We start from the raw sequence: 24,069 nt of genomic DNA, 5'->3' as shown, positions 1-24,069 counted from the left end.
CAGGAGCGGCCGAGTCCTGCGGCTGTCGTGGGAGACTCGGGGGAGAGGGCGGTTGACCTGTGCGGAGAGACTCGCGTTTCCTTCCTCTCGGTCCCGCGGCTTTGACCACTTGACGCCGTTACCCACCCACCCACCCGGGACTGTGCCAGTGCAGCGCCGCCCGGCCCCGGTGAGAGCTTCCCCCCCTCCCTCCTGACCGCCTTTACCGTCAGTCTGTCAGTCAGTGACTCTGTGTCGCCAAAGCTGCCATCACTGTGACTGAGCGCCTTTACGGGCCGTCGCTTCCGATATTTGGGGGTTAATAATAATAATAATAATAATAATCCTTGCAAGTTTCCCACAGTTGAATGTGAGTGGCCTCGCCCCACCCTACCTCTGCGACCTCCTAACCCCCTACCAACCCGCCCGCTCCCTGCGCTCAGCCGGCTCTGTCCTGCTCCACGCCCCCCGCCCCGCCCGCCCGCCCCGCCCGCCCCACCGTTGGCGGGAGAGCCTTCAGCCGCTCTGCCCCCCCAACCTCTGGAATTCCATCCCCCAGTCACTCCGCCTCGCCCCCTCCTTAGCCTCCTTCAAATCCCGCCTCAAAACCCTCCTCTTCGACCGTACCATCGACCGCCTTCCCCTCCCCTTCCTTAACCCCCCCTGACCCCAGCTCGGGTCTGAAATGCTGTACACTGTCCAGTGCCTTGGGACGTCCTCCCGATGTGAAAGGCGCTATACAAATGTAACCTTGTTGTTGTTGTTGCATTTGATATAGCGCCCTATCCCGTCTGTGTATTTTGTGCGCAAAACGCGGCAGCCAATTGTGTGCAGTAGTGTCCCACAAAAAATCGTGGGTTGGAGTGACCAATTTATTATTGTTATTTTTTTTGAAGGAATTATTACCCCTGGAAAAGCAATCCTCCAATCGACTAACAACCGGGTTCCTATTTACTGCTAGGTAAAGAGAGGCATGTTAAGTAAGGTAATTTGTCCAACGTTTCGCCCTGCCGAGAATTGAACCCAGGTCTCTCGCTTTTGAGTCGAGTGCTCTAACCACTGAGCTACAGGACTCCCATTATCGGTAGAGAGGCAGTCTAGCTTCTCACTCTAGTCTCTCTTTTTAAACAACTATGTAGAAAAGCAGCTATGCTGTCACTGACACCATGCCTGTCCTACTTTGTGCAGAAGATATCTAGATTTCTTTCTATGCTTGCAGTTTGCTTTTTATCCTCTGGAGTAATGACTTGTGGGCAGGCCCATTGAGTACACCCTAGTCTTCCTATGTTGGGTTAGCTGATGGAGACAAGTGGACTCTGTGTTCTTGGGATGGGGGTTCAACTCATTTCTGTTATTTCAGAGGCTACTGTTTGGAAATGTATGTCAATGGGTGAATGTCAGGACAGGATGCGGTTGAGGAGAAGAGTAAAGATTAGGTCAGTTAGGAAGTAATGCATCCTTTGGCCTCGAGGAGTCAGAGATTACATTAGGGCAGTCGTATTGTGCATTACATTGTTGGAGTTTCTGTCCTTCAGATGAAATATTAAACTGAGGTCCAGACACTATTTCAAAAAGAGAAGGGATTTTCTCCTGGAGTTCTAGCCAACAGATAATTTAGTCAACAACAACAAGATTCCATTTATAGAGCGCCTTTCAAGTCGGGAGGACGTCCCAAGGCGCTGGACAGTTGGGTCAGGACCCGAGCAGGGGGAAATGGTCAGGGAGGGAGCGAGGAGGGGGTAAAGAGTTGAGAGGGGAGCTGAAGGCACGGTCGAAGAGGAAGGTCTTGAGACCGGCCTTGAAGGAGGAAAGGGAGGAGGTGGCGAAGGCACTGGGGTATGGAGTTCCAGAGCCTCGGGGCTGAGAGGCTGAAGGCCCGACCACCGATGGTAGGGCGGGAGATGTGGAGCAGACCGGAGCCAGAGGAACGGAGGGTACGGGCAGGTAAGTAGGGGGATAGTAGTAGGTCAGAGAGGTCGGAGGGAGCAAAGCCGTGAATGGCCTTGTAGGTGAGGATGAGGATCTTGAATTCGATCCTTCTGGGAGATCAGTCATTTCCATGAGTCCTGCAGCTTAGTGGTTGGAGCGCTCGCTTCACAAGTGAGAGGACCTGGGTTTGATTCCTGGACGAAACATTTCCTTACACCACACACCTCTGTTTACCTAGCAGTAAGTAGGAATCCGATTGTTCGTTGATTGACGGATCACTTTCCGGGGGGTAATAAACCCTTCAAAAAAAAAACACTAATAATTTGGTCCTTCAATCGACCACTATTGTGGGACACTGCTTTGCGCCAATTGGCTGCCATGTTTCGCCCACAAAATACACAGTCAATTCACTTTACAGTATATTCTGTGAAGCGCTTTGAGACGTCTCAAAGATAGATTAAAGCCCTATAACAAATGCAAGGATTATATTATTATGATTGCATGGGAATTTGCTGATTGCATGGGAATTTGCTGTATGCAAATTTTCTTGGCCATCTAAACCAAAGCTCAAATCACAAACTCTGCCATTGTTTACTTTTGCTCTTTCTTCCAGGACAGTTCCCTGTTTACAACCATGTTTCTGATTTATGCGTTGTATCCATTTTAATAATGACCTTTCTCTTCTAGTTTATTTAACAGGTTGTATCAGAATCATGTCTGGCAGTTTTTATTTTGTTATTGTTGGTCATCATGACAACCCAGTGTTTGAAATGGAGTTTCTTCCAGCAGGCAAGATGGAGCCGAAAGTGAGTATTAGTAGAAATGTTTATTGGGAAGAAAACACAATAGCTGGTATAGGAATATTGTTTAATCATACCAGAATTATTGATTATTGATACTATAAAAACAGTGGATATGTATCCAATGTTTGTATATTGTAAAATATTATTCTAAGGTATGACTGGGCACTAGAATTTAAGATGCGCAGAAAAACTTTTAGAAAGGAATGATCTTTCATTGGCAATACTGATATTGCTGTTATCAGAACGATTTCAACATTATTCCAAATAGCAAATCAGGTTCATTTCTTTGTGTGTTGTTCTGTGGGTCTTTCTAAACGGTGATGGAATGGAAGTTTTTTTTCTCGTCATATTTTGTTACACAGTGTCTGCATCAAACACTTTTAGTTTATAGCACAGATCAGATGTGGAATAAATCTCTCTACTCTGTCCTAACAATATGTCTGCTTTGCCTGTTCAGGTGAATGTTAAAAATCTTATGACACTATTTGAAAAAAGAAGTTTCTTCTTGTGTTCTTACCAATATCCTCCAGATAAATTTATCATTTGCTTCAAAGCTGTTTGTGGGATTTTTGTCTGCACCAATTGGCAGCTGTGTTTGGAATAGGAAAAGCATATTATTCTGTTTCTATTGTATTAACATTAGTTTGTTTACAGTAATTCATCCGATGATTGATCACATTTCTACTGTTACAACCAATGTTTTGAAGACATTATTTTGTGTTCAGCATAGCCCCAGAAGTAATAGTGATTCTGATCTGAATCTTTTCTGGAATGGAATTTTATAGGAAGGCTGAGTTTACACATGAGTTCCTTATTTATTTCTAAGATATTTGTTTAATTCTCCAAAACAGGATGATCACCGACATCTTAACCAGTTCATAGCTCATGCTGCTCTCGACCTAGTAGATGAAAACATGTGGTTATCCAACAATATGTACTTGAAGACTGTTGACAAGTTCAATGAATGGTTTGTCTCTGCATTTGTTACAGCTGGACATATCCTTTTGTACATGTTGCCTTTTATCTAGTTATTTTAGTTGAATTTTTTTAGACTAAACAAAATCACAAAATAATTTAACAGAAATATAGATTGTATTCAGTCAGTTATGTTCACCTGTTGTGCTGGATATCTCCATTGATTGAAGGATAGGATTACGATAAACACACTTCTGATGTTGTTCACACAGAGTAAATCTCTAGTTGGCTAGTATTGCCTCGTCCCAAGCAGAAGCAACAATATAGATTGGCATCACCAGGGAGTCCTGTAGTCAGTGGTTAGAGCACTCGCCTCACAAGCGAGAGACCTGGGTTTGATTCCCGACAGGGCGAAACCTTGGGCAAGTTTCCTTACTCCACACTCCTGATAATAACAATAATAAAATTGCTCACTTCAATCCACGACTGTTTGTGGGACACTGCTGTGCGCAATTGGCTGCCGCGTTTGGCCCACAAAATATACAATTCATTTTATAGTATATTCTGTGAAGCGCTTGAGACGTCTAGATGTGAAAAGCGCTATATCAAATGCAAGGATTATTATTATTGGTTTATCTGCACATTTGTTGTGCACTCTTAACCCTTCCAAATTATCTCTAATGTCCTTTCTTTCTGTAATCACCACCCAACTATGTTCACATCTCTTTCCTCTCTCCTTATTCACCAGTATGGCTATTGATCTGCCCACACACTGAGACAGCCTTGATTAAAGTCACTACTGACATCCTACCCTTTTATGATCAGCTTTCTGATCCTCAAACTCTTTTGTATCTTTGACATTTTCAACTATTGAATTTCCCTTCATTGTCTTCCTCTTTCCTCACCTTCTTGGGACTGCACTTTCTTGGTTGGAATCTGTCCAAGTTTATTTAATATAGAACCATTCAAAGTAGCAGAAAACATTAATGCTTAAAAATGTTTTCATTCACTGTGACATCCAGTCTCTTCTAATTGGAAGTGGTGTTACTCGAGTGTTTTTTTTCCCTTGTGATTAAGAAAGTCTATCGGAAACTAGTTATTCTTGTGTTGCCATTGGAAATGGAAGTACAGTAAAACAAAACTACAGAAGTTGAGAACTAGTTTTGGATTGTCTGAGTACATTCACATCCAAAACCAACAGGGGACAGCATATTACACATTATAATAATAATAATAATAATCCTTGCATTTGATATAGCGCTTTTCACGTCGGGAGGACGTCCCAAAGCGCTTCACAGAATAAACTGTAAAGTGAATTGACTGTATATTTGTGGGCGAACGCGGCAGCCAATTGCGCACAGCAGTGTCCCACAAACAGTCGTAGATTGAAAATGACCAATTTATTATTTTTTTGTTTTGGAGGGATTATTAGGCGTGTGCATCTTGTACATTGTACAATGTATCTTGTACAATGTGTGTACATTGTTGCATCTTGTAATTAATTCCTGGCTGTTTGGAGTTTCTTCTCTAAATGTTAAAATTGTCTGTTTGTACAAATGTAATCAACATCCCATAAGAGCATATGGAATACACGTTTTTTAATAACAGTGGCAATATGTCAGTTGACAATGAGAATATTTTGAAAGTAGATGGAAATGTACAAGATGTTGTTTTAAGCGTTACTAAACATAAACAAGAAACTTGAACAGGAAGTTAAATATTGTCTTTAATGCAGTATAGATTGACATTCCAGTGTATTGCTAAAGAAGTGCTGCCTTGTCAGAGGTACTACCTTCAAATGAGTCGTTAAAATGAAGTCTTGTCGGCCTGTTCATGTGGGTGTTAGATTCTATAACACCTGTTGAAAACGTGGAGTTCCCAGCCAAGATACCTCCAGATAAATTTTATAATAATAATTCATCTTTACATTTGAGAGAGCCTGTATACATCAGGGGGATGTCTCAAAGTACTTCAAGGGATATACTGTACAGTGACTGCATTTTTGGGTGAAATTTGTCATCAATTCCTTGGCTGCCACATTTGTCCACGGCTGCCACATTTGTCCAAAGTACTTCACAGGATATACCGTACAGTGACTGTATTTTTGGGTGAAATTTCTCATCAACCCCACGGCTGCCAAATGTCCAGAAATATATGGATCACTCTACTTGGTCGTCAGAAAATATTCTAGCCACAAAAATTCATGAGTGCATTTGGGGAAGAGTAGTAATGTAATGAAAATGTCAGTTCCATTCCATTTAATTTGTGCGTTTCCTTAACTTTGCCTCACATATGAGATTTATTATGTTGCATGATGTCAGGCAAGAAGATGGAATAAAGAATTTCTTCAATGATGTCTATGATTTATACATCAAGGTAAGCATTAATTTAGCACATTTATCACTCTTGTTTTCCCATTGGAAATATGAATCTACCCAACCATCTTGGAAGTTAACTATTACTACGTAACATTGGAATATACGATCAAGCACAAATCTGTTGAGGCATGTATATCATTGTTTTACAACGTGTTGGTGAAGAACTAGCAGCTTCCCTCAGTCACCAGCAAGAGTGAAATCTGATTTGATGCATCTGAATCTTATAGCACAGCAGTATTTGATTAATGAATGGAACACCACTGTGTAAAATACTATTTGAACATATACAGCGATCTGAACAGACTTCTTCAATGACTGTGGTCGGCTAGTTTTGCCCATTCACGTTGACGTGCATTTTCATTTATTTTTAAAAAGATATGCAAAGTGCTTAACATGGCGACAAAAAAAATCCAGAAATGGACTATTTTTAAATGGAAAGAAAATAATTTGTACGGAAAATGAAAAGGACCTGGGGGTCCTGATTGACAATAAATTGAAGCTATCGCAACAGTGCTCAATAGCAATGAGTAAAGCAAACCAGATGCTGGGTTGTATTAAAAAGGCAATTTTGAGCCAAAATATTTGGATAATCCAGCCACTTTATAAATCACTGGTGAGACCGCACTTGGAATACTGTGTGCAGTTTTGGTCTCCGCAATATAAAAAGGAGGTTGCAGCGATCGAGCTACAGAGGGTATCCAAAATGATTGAGGAGATAGTGGGACTGGACTATGAGGAGCAATTAGATAAACTGGGCATGTTCACATCGGAGAGAAAGTTGAGGGGCGATGTGATTACAGTTGAAGACTTTGAAGGGACAAGATAATGTAGACCATTTCAAGCTGTTTTATCTTGTACTGAACAGTAGAACCAGAAGGCACAGCCTTCTGGTTCTACTTGAAAGGGGTAAATTCAGAACAAATCTGCAGAAACACTATTTCAGTGAGTGAGTAGTAAACATATGGAACAGGCTCCCTAGGGAGACAGTGAAAGCAGAAAGTGTCGTTTGTTTCAAGAATAAATTAGATTACTGTTAGAAAATAATATCTCAGGATACTATAGTTTGGAATACGACATGTTAAGCGAATGCCAGGATGGTGAACTGGATGGACCTTCGACTTCTTTCGCCTAGTAAATTCTTATGTTCTTAAAAAATGAAAACATTTAGATGCTTAATTTATTCTTGCTGCATAAAATATTTACCAGTCTTTTTTTATACAAATGATCAAAAAGCTTAAATGATTAACCTGCCTGTAGTTACTCTGTATACCCACTTAAATTTTAAATTATTTCAATCAGAGCAGAAAACCCTTCAAATTGTCAAACTACCAATCTTAGTTTTACTTGCTTTGGAGTAAATGTTTTAGCATCCTAATCTGCTTTTGTCTCTTTCAGTTTGCCATGAATCCTTTTTATGAACCCAACACACTCATTCGATCTACTGCCTTTGACAGAAAAGTTCAGTTTTTGGGAAAGAAGCATCTATTGAGTTAAATTATAAATGATAATATGCTCATGTGTGTGTGTGTATATATATTATATATATTCAATAGATAAGGTATCACTAAAAGAAAATGTTTATTGTTCTGCATTAAATCAATATATAACATTTCTGATCATTGTATTTTTGTGTGTGCTGTCACAAGATAACTGTTGATTTCATGCTAGGTGCAACAATTTGCTTCTTTTTCATTACATTTGTTTGTATGTGAAATGGAAGGGAATTTATACAATGGGATGTTATCATAAATAAATTTACTAACTCAATCCTCCACCAGAAAGGACTGACATTGTTCATGAGTTAGTAATGAACCATTGCTCATCTTCTGGAAGATAGTTGTTAACTAATATTATTTTAACTCAGGGCTGAAAATGTTGTCTGTCTTTATAGGCATGATGTGGCATTGTTCTGGGAAGAGTAGTACAAACATCTTTCACATTATTTTCCTCCCTTCTTGTCTGGCCTTATTTAGGTTTTGTGTTTTAGGTACTAAAGTAAGGACATCCTTGCATTAGACACAATATTGTTTAGGGGAAACCAGATTATGAACAATAGAGGCTGCATTCAAACCCAAAACATCTTCACGTGCGGTGCAGCTATCAATTACTCAATAACAACGGAGCTAAAACCGGTTCAACAGGAAACTTCCACAACTAGTAGAATTCAATCAAAATACAAAAATACTACTACACACATTAAAGCAACTATCTGAAAGTACCTTTAGAGAAATTAAAAGATATGGGTAAATTTAAATATTAAAACTATGGTTATATTTACTCATTAAATATATTGAGTGAGTGATAATTCCATAACAAATGTCTATCAAACTACTATGCTTGCATAATTGCTTAATGTTTGACCTATGTGGTAGTTATTTTTAAATGAGGCACCAAATTTGCATTCTATAATGCACAATAGCAAATCTTGGAAATAAGTAATCTATTAGTGTAAAAGATGTAAACTATAATTAGTTCCATTTTTAAATACTCAAAGAGGGTAAATTTAGTGAGGCAATATCAATTCTAGAGGCATGTTTATAGTATCTAGCCGGAGGCGGAAGCATTTCTTTTGTATTTGGAATCATATGTGGACTGCATAACATTCATTCTCAACAACATAAAGCCTATCTGGGTCTCTGCCTGTCTGTCTTTGAAACCTTAAGCAACTGCCTTATTCCATGCACCTCTCCAGCAGTAAGTAGGAACCCGGATGTTAGTTGTTTGGCGAATTGCTTTCCGGGGGTAATAATCCCTTCAAAAAATAATGATTTGGTCACTCAATCCATGACTGTTGTGAGGTCACAGCTATGCGCAGTTGGCTGCCGCGTCTCACCCAGAAAATCTAGTCAATTCACTTTACAGTATTTTCTGTGAAGCGCTTTGAGACGTCTTGACATCATGAGGTGCTACATGAAATGCTAGGATTATTATTCCCTTTATAACCCCCATGGTTCAATTGTACTGATTGCTAAACTTTAGCATTACTATAATTTAAAATGCGTTTACTCCCCACCCCTTTAGATTCCAACCTACAGCTCGTATGCAAACCCTTAAGTGTCCAACTCCTTGGGATGGCCTTCCACTGAAAGGAGCCATATAAATGTAATTTTGCAGTTTTCAAAACACAGATGTTATATTTAGTATATGAATCAGTTTCTTTAAAAGACAGTAGTTGCAGTGTAATGCAATTTTCATAGATTTACAATTTGATTTTTTTAAAAAAACTCCCAAGGATAAGTGGCCATCGGGAGAAAATAGTACAACTTGAATTTTTATAGAATCCTCCTTATAAGATAACGGCTTGGGTTGTGCAGCATTGACAAGCTAACAGGAACTGCATACAGCAATTTATAGTGACTAACCCTTCTACAATATTTAGTTTTAATTGTACAAGTAAATTTTATACAGTAAACTAAATAGGAGTAAACTGTTTGGCACTCCTAAACAATATTTCTTGATCAATGCTTGTGAATTTGTTTTACCAAGTGCAATCTGAAGTAGTCATTTAATAACATTGCACTCTTCTTAAAGTAAATATATAGTCCTTTAGAAAGACAGCACGGTGATACAGCACCACACTATAAAGACATGGATTTAGATTCATAATTTCTCCACAGTAAATTCCTGATCTTAGTTATGCTGTTTGAGAAGGTGCTAGAATTGTTTGTGTTTGAGTATGTGTGTGTGGGGAGGGGGGGCAAGGGAGAAAGAAAGCTAGTTACCTCTTGCTATTGATTCAATTCTCCTTGTAATAAGCCTTAGAATAGGTTTGCAACCAAATCTATTGGCCTTGGAAGGTGCACAACACAGTTCACAAATGTTAGGGTTAACTGATCAAAATCAACCAGTCATAGTTTGTTGCAACATATGTTACAGCAACAGAACATACATCAGTGACTAATTTCATATTGTGCTAAATAATTAGCTACAAGCATCGAAGATCTTTTGACACCACATATGAAGTACAATTTGAAAATTAGTTAATTGAAAAAGCCATGTCAGTCCAGTAGATATATTTATGCAATCTGACATCTTAATATCCAGAATAAGAGTATGTACAAGTATAAATTTTGTTTACAGGTTACATTAAATCCTGAGGAAAAAATATATAATTCAGAGCTACTTCAAATAACAGAAAGTAAGAACTGAACCTACCATTACTTTTTTTTAACACATGTAAAGGAAATTCAAATTGCATCTCTATTCTTTACAGGATATTTCTAAATATATTGTACTTTACATCATTTCATGATCACAATGCTTTTCTTGATTTATCTGTATATTAACAAAATGAACCCTTCAATAGCCGACTGATCCAGCAGGGTTTTTGAGCAAACATGCTACCTTTTCTTCAAACCCCTAAAATAGCAAACAATCTCATGGTTACTTGACATTGCCACATTAAGCAAATGTAAGCTATACCAGACATAGATGACATTCTCAGTGGTGCTCTGCAAAAGCTCCACTTAAGAAAGGAAAGCAAAACACACAACGTGATAGAAAAAACCCTAGTTAATCAGAATTCAAATATTGGGAATGAGATTAGACATAAATTTTGTAAACAATTGTAAGATTCCTCCAATGCTGCTCAGAAAACTGAATGTATTCAATTTAGTTTGTGGTCAGAGCACATTAGAAAAGAGAAAATGATCCTTCAAATAGTGCAAAACCAACATATATTTTCATGTTACATCAATATCCAGTAATGACCAAAATATGAAAAGAATTGCATTCAGAAAATAAATGTTTGTTGAAAACAACAGTGTATAGCAATGGCAGACGTTTCATTTATTAAATTCCAAAACATTGTCTCAAATGGCCTCTAGTATTGCTGTTCTCAAAAGAAGTTAGAAATTTTGGTTAGAAATGCCTCATTGTTGATACCAAAATGAACTCTTTTTACTCTTGTTTTTGAAGTATTTTTACAATCTAAAAAAATGAAATTTGAAAAATTATTTTGTGTCTAATCACATCCAACCAACAATAAAAAACAGTTGGCAGCACACCTATAATTTTGTGCGTACATGTGCGTATCTATATTGTTTGCAGCAAACCAGTCTATGGCAAAACTGTAAGGAGTGATTCACATTGCAGAATATTCTGCCTTATTAATGTACGGCACAATCTCCCCTTCCAATTTTGTCTTAATGGTTGGCCAGAAGGCAGTTGCAGCTGTTGAATATAACTTAACTCCAGAAATAACTGGGTTAAGCAAGCATCCCAGCAACCAACTCAAAAAGCAAATACAATGGCCCAATCATTGTGACAAAATGGAGGAGGGTCATACCCGTAGCCAGGACAGTTTTCTGGATATTCTTTGTATAGCAACATTTATCAAATTGTCACCCCTCAATTAATTCAGTTGGCTGGCACCATTTTCTTCAAAATTAAAGTTTACGCAGATCTGAGCATTTGTACAACCCCAATTAATACCAGTCTAGGAAAGTGGCACACAGTGGAAAGTTTATTGCTCCTTCTTAAGAGAACAGAATCAGCAGCAAGTAGACCTATGTTTCCTTCCTTGATTTAGTTTCACTGTGTCCGTTTGCATGAAACTCTCAGATCTATCCTCGGCAGCAAGAACTCGACGAACAGCCTCTTCAAAGGCCCCTGCAACATTGGTGGCATCTTTTGCACTGGTTTCAAAGTAAGGATGGTTACCATTATCCTTACACCAGGCTTGAGCTTCTTCAGTTGAAACTTGTCTATCACTGACATCAATTTTATTACCCAGAATTACAAATGGGAAATTTTCTGGTTCTTTTACATCTGCATAGTAAATGAATTCCTTTTTCCAATTGCCCAAGTTGTAGAAGCTTTGGTGATCGTCTACACTAAATGTAAGGAGGCAGCAATCAGAGCCTCGATAGAACGGTGTCCGTAGGCTTCTAAACCGCTCTTGACCAGCGGTATCCCATATTTGCATGGTCACATAATGTCCATCTACTTCCAAGTCTTTGTTTAAGAATTCAACCCCTATTGTATGAAATAAGTGTATATCAAACTTATTGGAAACGTATCTATTCATGAGTGAACTTTTCCCTACTCCACCATCACCCAGCAGGATCACCTTCAGTAGAGTTGATTTTCCAGCCATTGCAGTGTTAAAAATAGATTTCAATAATGAAGCGAAATAGCCTACAAAAATACAAACAAAATCTCATTACCATATACTACGTTTGTGTAAAGACTAAAAGTATGCAATATACAAGCACTAATGAGGACAGACCAGTGTGTGAGGGAGTTGTTAAGCTTAATCCAAAGGAGAAGTGCTGTGTAGAAAGGAAAGCCCAGTCTACAGTAAGGAAGGGTGGGGAAGAGAAAAAGAAGTTCATTTTGAAAATATACCAAAGGTCTCAAACTTAGAACCATAAGTTTATTTTCTAAATGCTATAATTTTTAGTTTTAATTTTTTTGCAATTCAACAAAACAAACTAAATTGCAATATTTGTTTTTAAAACTTTTTGAAAAATATGCAAAAGACTCTTTAGGTTACAGACTTTTTAAGAAAAGTAATCTTTTAGTTGAAAAAACTATCTGCCTCCATCAATTTTGCTCTAGCTTCAAACATCTTAAAACTCGTTCATTCAGTAAAATATTAATAGATCTGTCTTCCACTTTTGAAAACAGATAATCTGACTCTGCCCATGAGCCGAGATTATAAAAGGTGTGCCAATCACATGAAACATGAGATCCACTATAATGACAGTAAATTAAATATACGCATTTTTAAAAAAAATTAATTTCATCTCTGTTTCCTTCCTGCTTGCTTATCTTTCCCCCTCTGCAATCCCATATTCAAGTTTCCTAAAACTAACAGCAAAACCAGCACACAAATTCTTCATTGCCTCCATTACAGTTGAAAAAGAACAAGATAGCAAAACCACAATGTAAAAGGACCTCAGGATCCAAAGATCTCCAGCACAAAGTCCCAAATATGTAATACTGGCTCACATTGTCACTGGTCTGATTGTACATTATATGCTTGCATGCTTTTTACAGCACAAAGCATCTCTTATACTACAGTTTTGCCAACTGAACATTTTTTTCAAATCCGTTGACTGCATCGTACTGGAAACAGAGAAATGAAGATTAGTGAAAATCTACTTCCACTAAATGAATGGGAAATACCTACAGATAAATATCGTATTACAATCCTTGGATCTGACACAGCACCTGTAATGTTGAGAATGTTTCAATTATGCTACAGTTGCCTGCAACACATCAAGTTAGAAGTTATTCCTGACTACCATTTATTTAAACACTATTGTGCTCCCAAGAGGCAAAAGGGAAAAAATGAATGCTTGGATCAAGAGATGCCCTTAACACGTTAATACCACAAATAGAGTGAACATTTTCAACTTTAATATTCTGGTTAATATATAGTATTTATATTAAAGGTACACCACTTCTGCTTCTATAGAAACTAATTTCTTACCTTTTTGCTTCAGATCAATGCATCATTAGATTAGATTCCTGTGAAAAAAAATAAAAACATGAAAGTGTTATAAATTGTATTTTCCTTGTCACTCAGCTTTTACAGGTAATCAGTTACCTCACTATTTATTTAGAACAATTTTTCTTCTCAATACTGTAAGAATGGGTTCAATCCATCAACATTATTAAAGGATTGAAGTGACAAGAAAATAAAGACCTTTGTATTGGACATATACAATATACATCATGCAGTACCTTAAATATTGCTTTACCCAAAGAATAAAAATGGCATCTAGAATTTTGTTGGCTAACTTTAATAATAATTCTTGCATTCGATATAATCTTTAATTTCAGGATACATCGACGTGCTCTACAGGAAAGAAGGTGGCTGTTTTGTTCATAACAATGTCCCACAAATATCCGAAGTGAATGACCAATTTTATCTGGGGGATGGTTGGCGAGGGCAGGGATGACCAAATTTTCTGGGCTCAAGGCTCTCCATGACATTAGGCTGAGCTCCATTGATCATAATGCAAAATATTTAAATAAATTTTTTTTAAAAACTTGGCACATATATTTTATTATATGTGCATTAGTAACTGCACTCTAAAAATACTTTAAGAGCATTTATTAAATCTCAGCAAACCACAGAAGCAATTACTAGACATAATTCCTGTTTTACGAATGCCATTTTCAGAATATTGATTTTTCTGTGTGTATGAAATAGGATTATAATAATACTTGCATTTGATATAGTGCCTTATCACTTCGTTGCATACAGCAAATTCCCATGCAATCATAATAATATAATTCTTGCATTTGTTATAGGGCTTTAATCTATCTTTGAGACGTCACAAAGCACTTCACAGAATATACTGTAAAGTGAATTGACTGTATATTTTGTGGACGAGAAGTGTCAGCCAATTGTGAACAGCAGTGTCCCACAAACAATCGTGGATTGAGTGACCAAATTATTGTTAATTTTTTTTGAAGGCATTATTACCCCCAGAAAAGCAATCTGCCAATCAGATTATATATTATTATACCAGATGGAAAACCAAGACTGAACCAGAAAAAAAATAACAAATGTTTTGAGGTAAAATATTAAGAAGAAATAACAAACATAGTGGTTCTGCCACTGTCATCTGAGTGGTACTGCCTCTTTGCCTACAAATAAAGAATAACTATATTTGAGGTTTTTTGCATAAAGTTCTTTGAGATGTTGACATTATTGGTGCCATAACAAATGCAATTTATTTTTAGTTGAAAAACACTAAAATGACACAGAAGCAAAAGGGGTATGCTTTTATACAACCATCTTCAGCTTTTACATCACTAATTTATGTTACGCTGTCTCCACAATGATTCCATGCTTAAAGATTTTTCTACAACTATATATTATACATTCAAAAATTGCTGACAGTGAATTCGACAGGAATTCAATCTTGATAACTGCGATTCCATAAATTGCTAATGCTTCACGTGTAGTTTGGGATATCAGCAGTCTTGGTCTTGCCAACTCTTGTGATTTTGGTTATTTTAAACTGTCCACTCATAATATTTCCTTAAAATCTCATGACTTTTCAAAGCTTTTCTGAGCATGCTCAATTTGCCTCTTTCATGTTCAGCACACTTGGAGGCACTCAGAAATTTGGAAAATAAATACTTACTTTTTTTAAGTAAGGATTTGAAAAAAAAGTTTCAAATAAAATCAAGACTTGATAACTGAGGTTTTTATCAAAAGCCAAACGTTTTCTCTAAAAGAAAGCCAACATTAAGGGTACCATTGAAGTTCAAACATTTCAGACGCATTCACCTAAATGTTCATCTGCAAAGAGCTGAGGTCCTCTTTTCTGTAAAACTAATACAACAATTCAAAATAACCCAAATACGCAACAAGTTATTTTCAGTACATGTTCAGTTCCAGACTGCCACTTTCTGTGGCCGAGTGGGCATGCAACTTACACTGAGTCCTCCAGCAAATACCCAACAAAAATCAAGTGAAGCTCTCTGTCCCTCACAGTGAAATACACTACTTGACTTCTGCTTGAGGCCTTCAAACATCTTTAATTTGAACCTAAGAAACCTTTCTTGCTGCACTCCACACCCAACATTTTTTAAACTAATTTCCACATTGGTCAACACTATAATGTTAACATATTATTATGCAAGACAATATTTAAATGCCAAGAACTACCGCAGAATGGGTCATTCAGCCCAACTAGTCTGTGCTGGTATTTATACTTCACATGAGAATTCACCTGTCCTAATCCCTTCTCCCTCATGTATGCATCAAGTTTCATCCTAAATACATTGATGCTTTTTACAATTACAGCTTCCGGCAGCAAGTTGCACTTTTTCATCACTGTCAACCTGAAGTTGGTTCCTCCTAAATTCCATGTTAGATGTAGTACTAATTGTCTTACTGCTTATCAAATTAATGTTAAGTAAATTTGCATATTAAACCGATTGTTAAAAAAATTCAAAGTATGTTAATTTTCTTAATGGTTTTGTATACCTTCTTCTAATTTAGCATACAAAAATCAGATATAAACCAAGTTCCTCAAGTTGAAAGTTCAACAATGGTATCAAGTACCTTATACAACTTTTGCCTTTGACCAACCACGCAAATAAAATGTCAGCTTGCAGAGGATAATTGCTCAATACTTCTGCTACAACAGGGGAGAGGAGAACTGAGTTGCAAAGCAACAATTAGTTTATGGAATATGCACTGTCACTATAAATACTTCATTTTGAAACAATGCATTCAGCTCAGCATGAGTAAACATTTATATCTTCCATAAAGAGCGAACCCTAATATCCAGAAAGTTCCAGTTAGGCATTACCAGATATATAACATTTGCAAAAGGCAATTAATGGAAAATAATAATAATCCTTACATTTGATATAGCACCTAATCACATCTTCAAGACTTCTCAAAGAACTTCACAGAATATACTGGAAAGTGAATTGACTGTATTTTGTGGGGTGAAATGCAGCAGCCAATTACACACAGCAGTGTTCCACAAACAGTGATGGATTGAGTGACCAAATTATTTTTTAAAGGGATTATTACCCCAGGAAAAGCGATTTGCCAATCGATTAACAGGGTTCCTACTTACAATAGTAGGTAAACAGCAGCGTGTGGAGTAAGGAAACATGCCTAACGTTTCGCCTCCATAAAACAGGTATAAAGAACTGCCTCAGCGAAGAGTTCAAGGATCTAAAGGCGCTGTTTTGGTGTTACAACTGAAAAAAAATACAGTGCATCTAGTTGTTTGTTAAACTGCAGTCAGCCAACAATCAATTCTTATTAGTATGCGCAGGCACCATGCAGTACAATCAGTATATTTACAGTACTGTAAATGTCAGCCTTTCGAAACAACACAACAAATTACATTTATATGGCTTCTTTCACGTTGGCAGGAGGTCTCAAGGAACTGGTCAGTAGAGCTGAGTGTTTGGGAAGGGTGAGGGCCGAGGGGGATGGGAAGATGACCGAAGGCACGGTCAAAGAGGAAGGTCTTGAGGTGGACCTTGAAAGAGGCAAAGGAAGGGCGAGGCAGAGGGGCTCTAGAATGAAGTTCCAGAGATTGGGGCAGAAAAGGCAGAAGATTCGACCGCCAGTGGCAAGGTGGGGGATGTGAAGCAGGCCAATGCCAAGCGGAGGGAACAGGCGGAAGGTAGAGTCCTGTAGCTCAGTGGTTAGAGCACTCGCTTTGCAAGTGAGAGACCTGAGTTCAATTCCAGGCAGAGGGCGAAACCTTGGGCAAGTTTCCTTACTCCACACACCTAATAATAATCCCTCCAAACCAAAAACAATAATAAATTGGTCATTTTCAATCTACGACTGTTTGTGGGACATTGCTGTGCGCAATTGGCTGCCGCGTTCGCCCACAAAAAATACAGTTAATTCACTTTACAGTTTGTTCTGTGAAGCGCTTTGGGACGTCCTCCCGACGTGAAAAGCGCTATATCAAATGTAAGGATTATTATTATTATTATCGAAGATCAGAGAGGTAGGGTGTGGCCGGACCATGGAGGAATTTAAAAGTAAGAATGAGGACCTTAAACTTGATCCTCTGGGGATAGGGAGCCAATGCAGCTGGTAAAGGATAGGGGTGGAGGGCTTGCAGAACCGAGTGCAGGAGAGAACACAATCTGCAAACTTCTGAAAGAGTTGGGTGAGTAGAGTTGGCATAGTCATGCCTCAGTGGCCCGAGGGAACAGGTAGTGGCGAAAGCGGGCAACATTACGAGAGTTGGGGAAAGCGGAATTGAGTCAAGGCATGGATGTGGGGTTTAAAGGAAAATTGAGAGTGGAACAAGACAAGAAGGTTCTGCACTGGCTCTGTGAGGTGGAATGTGCACCCAAGCCATTGAAACATCTCAAATCGTTTCACAGGATTTCCTGGAAAGTGTAGTGACTATTTGTAGGCAAACTCAGCAACAAAATTTGCTCACAGCAATGTCCCATGAACAGCCAGCATGTGAATGACCAATTTCTTTATCTGGTGGACTGTTAGCCAAAATACCATCCGTTCTCTTTTTGAATAGTGCCAATGGTATCTCAAATGTTCATCTGAACAGGCAGATAAGACCTCAATTTCATGTGTCATCGGGCAGCGAGGACCTCAGTTTCATCTCATCTGAAGGATGCCACCTCTGACAATGCATCGCTCCCCCAGCATTGCGCTGGGCTATCAGCCTAGAAGACTAAGATCAAAATAGAGCTTGACCACAGTGGATTCAAAAGGGCAAATCTTGTCGGGCCAACCTCAAACTTTGAGGTAACATCTCAAATTGGCTGTAGGAAGTCATATGACACTGTAAACCTATGTCAAACATCTTTTGAAGTACTATAGGTACAGTCTGACCAATGCACTAAGAGGCTCGGACACTGAGATGGGGCATGTGCAAGGAGAATAGGCCAGCAGGAGTCTCCTATGCTTCTCCATCCACGGTCTCCTACTCTGTTCCAATGAGCCACAGCGTAAGCTCGAGGAACAGACCCTCAGTTATCTGCCAGGAACCTTACAGCCCTCTGGCCTCAATATTGATTTTAACAATTTCAGACAATAACAGCTCACATTCCCCCTCTCTCTCTTCTGTGACCATTGGTCCCAGGCACACCTTTCTTCTCTCTGGTCCTGCCTATTTTGTTGCAATCTTCCCCCCCTCCCTTTTGTTCTGCAGTATAAACACCACTATTCATTCCCCTTCTTTGTTGCAGTCCCTTCCTTTGTTTTGCATCATTAACGCCTCTTTAACCCATCATCCACTATCCCCTACCCCATTTTGTCCTTTGACTTCCTTGCCCTGCCTCCTCCCTGTTAACCCTTAAAAGCCTCTCCCTCCCAACATGCCCAGTTCTGACGAAGGGTCGTGGACCCGAAAAGTTGACTCACTTTCCTTTCTCCATAGATGCTGCCTGACCTGCCGAGTGTTCCCAGCGACTTCTGTTTTTGTATGCACATAAAGGACCTGCCTTGTGATCTGTGGCGAAAATCTGACTGCCAAACTTGGGGAGAATCAGTGGCAAAAACCAGGAATGAATGGAAAACCATCACCACAAATTCCATTCCTAGATAACGCCACTGCCTTCTTCACTTGAACCCGTCTTGCGCACCTCCTGACTGTATGGCGTAGTGCTAAACTGGGCGGTGTTCTTGCTCAAGCGGAGGAGCTGGAGACAATTTAAGAAAGCAAAAGTTATCACTGAAATTACTGCGGGCCCGCACAGATTAAACATACATTTTGAAGAGCAATACTTTATCCCCAATGCTATTTTTTTTTAAAAAAAAGCTCTACCATGAGCTCACCTGCATAAATCTGCTTCCTAACTCTGAGTGAAATGGCATTTAGGAAAACAAACGGCTTCTCTGCCGAACCCAAATCTGTTTTCATACGGTTCGGTGCGATTTATGCTATAAGTCTAACCACGTCTGTTTTGAGACGACGTAAATACATGGACCAATTGGCCGAACCTTTCACAGAGACGGACCGACTTTTTCATTCAAACCTTTCGAAACTGCGATCGCAAGACCCCGGTGTAAGATTACAAACGGTGCAAACGCACAGATCCCTCTTCCTCCGACAAGATTGCTCCGAAACCCCTCCTTAAATAACAGCAACAGCAACAACAACAACAGTAACGCCTTTGCCTTTGCATTCGGCGATAGCGCCTTTCGCTTCTGCGGGTGGAAGACGAACACTGCACTTCACTGCGGAGACGTTCCTCCACGAACATCGCACCACAACCCGACGTGACCCATCATCATCATCATCATCACCGGGGGCCGTCCTTACCTCGGAAGATTTCCCCCCTCCCCATGTGACTGTGTGTACGTTGCGCTCCTCAAGGCTCACGCGGTCGATGCGCTCGTCCCTGATTTATCATTTTCTACGATAAACATATTTCTTCCCGTCGTGTCTGTGTCTGTGTGTCTCCATCTGCCCTCTGTGCAGCCGCCGCCGCCGCCCCCGCCAAGACACCCAAGTCGAGCTGCCGGTGGTGGTGTGGTGTGGTGTGAGGGGAGGGCCTGGCAGCCGGAGACACGGTGAGGCAGACGGGTCAGGACGTTACGGGGAGCGGTGGGGGGGGGTGTCACTCGGTAAAGACGGGTTTATAACGCGCGCTTATTTACACCACTGTCCGAGCGCCTCCCTCTCTCTCTCCCTCTCTCCCCACAGCGCCGCACGTCAAGTCAAGTCAGTGCTCCGCTCGCGGCGTGGCGGTGTGAGTGGCCCCCGGGGTTAGCTGGCGCTTCCCCCCCCCACCCTGACAGCAGGCCCCGGTCTCTCCATACTCACTCCGGCTTCGCTCGCTGTCAGTCCGACTCTGGTCGGCGGAGGAGGAGGAAAGACGAGCGTTACAGTGGGCAGAAAACCCCGGAATTTCCTCCTCACTGCGTCTGCGCGCCTCGGTGGGTGGGGTGGGGGAGGGGGACGGACAGGAGTCGCGTACGACTGCGCTTGCGCATTCCTGGGGGGGGGGGGGTTGGGGGGGAGAAAACGGACGATCAACCGCTCCCTCTCGCGCGGTGGATCACGTGACTCGGGTCCCAGAGTCCTTTTAAACTCTCACCGGTGCCGGAGCGGCACGTGACCAGCGCCCCACCCACCACCCCCGCGTGCGCGCGCGCGCTCTCTCTCTCGCACTCTCTCTCTCTGGCTCCTCGTGCTTTTGAAACCGGTGCAAGTTTAAAAGTCAACGGACACCGAGTGGAGCTCAACAGAGGCAGCAGTTAAGCTCACACCTGTGTACAGTCTGGTGACCCTGACATGGCACAGGGTAAGGCCACTCAGGTAATCAGCATCAGCCCTGGTTCATGTAGAGCCCACACACAGTAGTTGTCTCAAAGAGCTTTGCGGGATTTCTTCTGTGAAGTGTAGTGACTGTGTATTTGTAGGCAAACGCAGCAGTCGATCCGCACGCAGCAGTGTCCCGCAAACAGCCACGAACTGAATGCCTGATTTTATCATTGGTGTTACAGGTGGTGGTACTACTACTACTAATAATAATCCTTGAATTTGATATAGAGCCTTATCATGACTTCAAGCTATCTCAAAGTGCCTCTCAGAATATACTGTAAGGTGAATAGACTGTATATTTGTGGGTGAAACATACAGGCTGTTCTCTGTTCTGATACCAGGAATTATTACCTTACACAGAGGGTAAATCCACAGGGATGACTGGTGCTTGTATAAAGTGGAAAAATAGAGCAGGTTATGTAAGAGGGACGAGGGAATGGGGCTAAACAGTTAGCTCTTTCAGGGAGCTGGCACAAGCAGAGAACCGCCGTCTCCCTGTGCTGTTAAAAAAAAAATCTTTAAAAAAAATCTTTTAAAATGTTGGTTGCAACATTTTAAAACTGGACACCACTACTGTCGTGAGGGGAATCGGTAAATTTTAAAAATAGATTGAAAATGTATTGACTGCAGCAGATACAGTGCTTGTTGCAATATAGAGTTGTTTCAGCAAGTGCTTAAATTGAGGTTTTAGCAGTGTCCGTTCCAAAAATTGAGTTTGTCCCAAAAAAGCTCAACTGAAGCAATAATGCCCCCTTTCAAACTGCAGTTACCATAGCACCAAGCGACAATGTTTGAGTTGTACCACGTAAACATTAGCCCTAATACAGCAGAAGCTTTGTCTCATTGCCTGTGATCTTGACAAGAATGTTAATTTAACATAAATGCTCCTGCCAGAGATATGGGTTTGAGTTTGCAGATTCACCACACTGAATTCTGTTTCACTGTGAAAAGAGAAAGCATTTCCAGGCGCACACACAGCAGAAATCATGGAGTATTATTGAGAACCCAATACTGTATTTGGCTGAAGAAAACCACACCCAGAACCCATTGTCCCAGACACGAAGCTGGGTTCAGTAGAAAGAGTGGGCAGAGGGAATAAAAAGAGAAATGTATTAATATAAATTACAAAAGAAATTAGCAATGCTTCAGTTTTCAAAACCTAAGATTTTCAAAAGCTTAAGAAAAATATTTTTTTTGACTCCCAATGCTGTCAGTTATTATTGGTTGCTTTAATGCACTGCAGCGTTATATTTTCTTGTTTCTTCTGTAGTTACACCTTGCACTTCATTTCTAATTATTACTTTACCATAAGGTGCGCTCAGATTTTCTATGTATTCAAAATATATTATGTTTTGTCTTTCCTCCAGTAAGATTGCAAAACAGAATTGAACACAGAACATAGTTTTTTTTGTAGGTTCTCCTACCCTCTTGAAGGCTTTTAGTTCTTTTTCCTTCTACTGGGGTACAATTCCTTGCGTACCAGCCATCTTCAGGTACGATGCCCAAGCAACATTCTTAATTTGAGTGTCAGCGGGCTATATGACTGAAAGGGCATTGCATTTAAGACAAATCCATTCCTTCAGCTGTACACGTGTGGGCAATCCAGAAGAGGCCTTTAGATAGTGATCAGGAGCAAAAATCTTTGCTGATTTCTGCTTCCCCAAAACAAACAAGTTAGGGCAATAGCAGGACCTCAAATGTTGCTCTAGCTGATATATAACTTAGCAGATTGGATTTGAATGTATGACTTTTCTAGTCTATATGACTTAATGCTGCCTGGAATAGTGCCTTTACCATAGATTCATCAGGAGAGCATATTTCATTGGTTTATACCTGTATTTCTTTTATTAAAATAGTCTAGTGTCTCATTCAAAAGTTAATTCTGGGATAGACTTCATATTAACCTGGATTATAAAAATGACTGCCTTTGTAAAGTAATTCCTCATTGTGGAGCTAAGCCATTGAAGGGAAGCCAAGTTTGAACCTTGGTCTTTGTTGAATCAGCTTATCTCAACTAGTGTGGTAGTGGTGCCTTATAATTTGTCTCATTGCCCAGCATGGGAATGAAAATAATCAGATTTTCCTCTCCTGATTGAAATTCAGTGACTCCTACAGCAAAGTGAGCATGTGAGGATGTCAAGCGAGGACAGGATTTTTTTGAAAATGTATATCATAGAATCGTAGAATTATACAGCACCGAAGGAGGTCATTCGGCCCATTGTGTCTGTGCCGGCTCTTTGAAAAGAACTATCCAAATCAAACCCATTTCGCTGCTCTCTCCCCATAGCTCTGCAAACTTGTCCTCCCCAAATAATTATCTACTTCTTTCTTAAAAGTTGTTATCGAATCGGCTTCCACCACCCTTTCAGTCAATGCATTCCAGATCCGAACAACTCGGAAAATGAAAATTTATATGCATAATATTTAAAATATAAAGCATATTTAAATACATTTTGGTTCTTATGCAGGTATGAACACCAGATAAAAATAACTTATTAGTACTTCTAGCAGATCCTGGGATGAGGTGAGAATACAATGGCTTTATGAGAATATCATCTTTAAGTTTTCAATCACTTGCTGTGATGGTGAAGAAATAATATTACTAATATTAAGAGTAGTAAAACTACTCAAATATCTGAAGTAGCTTTATTAATATATTAATCCTATAATAGAAACACAAAATAACCTTAAATAAAACATTTAAATTAGTTATGTCACTTTGTCATTATTCCATACTCTTCCCCATCACTATTTTTACTTTGGTTTGCTAACTTATAACTTGTTGATACTTTTTTAAAAAAAGAATAATTGTCATCATTTGATTGATCAAATCATTTGATTTAGCACTTCGTTTATGACATTGTCAAAGTTCATAAACCGCTTTACAGCATTTGAGTGTATTTGTAAGTAAACGTGACAGTGATTATGCACACAGCAATGTCCCATAAAAACCCATTAAGTTCATGCCCATATCTATCTGGCGGATTGTTAGTTTAACGTCTCATCCAAAGGACATCTCTAACATTGAAATATGCCCCAACACTGCACTGCAGTATCAGCCTAAACTATGAGGCTCAAAGTCCAGACACAGGCGTGAACCCACAAACTTCTGACTTGAGTGCTACAATTTGAGCCAGGATGACAATTGTAAGTATTATGAGTTATACGTTTTATATAAATTTTTCTCACTTTACATTTGCAATTTTCTAATCTCAAGTAGGGAAGCCTACAACTGTTCAATGTGTTATCTCAGTAAGCGTCTAATAACAAAATCAGACTGAAAGATATATTTTGATGGTTAAAGTATTAGTAACT

General features: G+C 39.7%; 2 protein-coding genes and 1 non-coding gene across 4 annotated transcripts; 1 reads left to right on the top strand and 2 right to left on the bottom strand.

The window, feature by feature from the left end:
• The first annotated feature begins 2 nt into the window (after positions 1 to 2).
• trappc2 (trafficking protein particle complex subunit 2) lies at positions 3 to 7,613 on the top strand. Its single transcript, XM_007891624.2, has 5 exons — positions 3 to 169; positions 2,596 to 2,714; positions 3,563 to 3,707; positions 5,917 to 6,002; positions 7,400 to 7,613. The coding sequence occupies exons 2-5, from the start codon at positions 2,622 to 2,624 to the stop codon at positions 7,496 to 7,498; spliced, it is 423 nt and encodes a 140-aa protein (XP_007889815.1). The 5' UTR covers positions 3 to 169; positions 2,596 to 2,621; the 3' UTR covers positions 7,499 to 7,613.
• Positions 982 to 1,053, bottom strand: trnal-caa. The gene has a single exon. It is a non-coding gene; the product is annotated as a tRNA-Leu (tRNA).
• Positions 7,614 to 10,006: 2,393 nt separating the features above from the next.
• On the bottom strand, positions 10,007 to 20,358 carry rab9a (RAB9A, member RAS oncogene family). 2 transcript variants are annotated; one of them, XM_007891625.2, is made up of 3 exons: positions 20,254 to 20,358; positions 13,443 to 13,480; positions 10,007 to 12,142 (listed from the first exon to the last, which is right to left on the bottom strand). In XM_007891625.2, the coding sequence occupies exon 3, from the start codon at positions 12,099 to 12,101 to the stop codon at positions 11,496 to 11,498; it is 606 nt and encodes a 201-aa protein (XP_007889816.1). In that variant the 5' UTR covers positions 12,102 to 12,142; positions 13,443 to 13,480; positions 20,254 to 20,358; the 3' UTR covers positions 10,007 to 11,495. The 2 variants fall into 2 exon arrangements, with proteins under 2 accessions (XP_007889816.1, XP_007889817.1); XM_007891626.2 differs by lacking the exon at positions 20,254 to 20,358 and adding an exon at positions 19,463 to 19,721.
• Positions 20,359 to 24,069: the final 3,711 nt, after the last annotated feature.

This window comes from Callorhinchus milii, unplaced genomic scaffold (genome assembly GCF_018977255.1).
Source record: "Callorhinchus milii isolate IMCB2004 unplaced genomic scaffold, IMCB_Cmil_1.0 Scaffold4, whole genome shotgun sequence".
Taxonomy (NCBI): domain Eukaryota; kingdom Metazoa; phylum Chordata; class Chondrichthyes; order Chimaeriformes; family Callorhinchidae; genus Callorhinchus; species Callorhinchus milii.
This window is presented reverse-complemented; position numbering and strand designations above follow the sequence as displayed.

Bases quoted from the DNA above. Each gene is read 5' to 3' on its own strand.
- trappc2 (XM_007891624.2), top strand. From the start codon at position 2,622: ATGTCTGGCAGTTTTTATTTTGTTATTGTTGGTCATCATGACAACCCA. The intron at 2,715-3,562 runs GTGAGTATTAGT...TCTCCAAAACAG, and splicing joins CAGGCAAGATGGAGCCGAAA to GATGATCACCGACATCTTAA. The intron at 3,708-5,916 runs ATATCCTTTTGT...ACTTTGCCTCAC, and splicing joins TGCATTTGTTACAGCTGGAC to ATATGAGATTTATTATGTTG.
- rab9a (XM_007891625.2), bottom strand. From the start codon at position 12,101: ATGGCTGGAAAATCAACTCTACTGAAGGTGATCCTGCTGGGTGATGGT.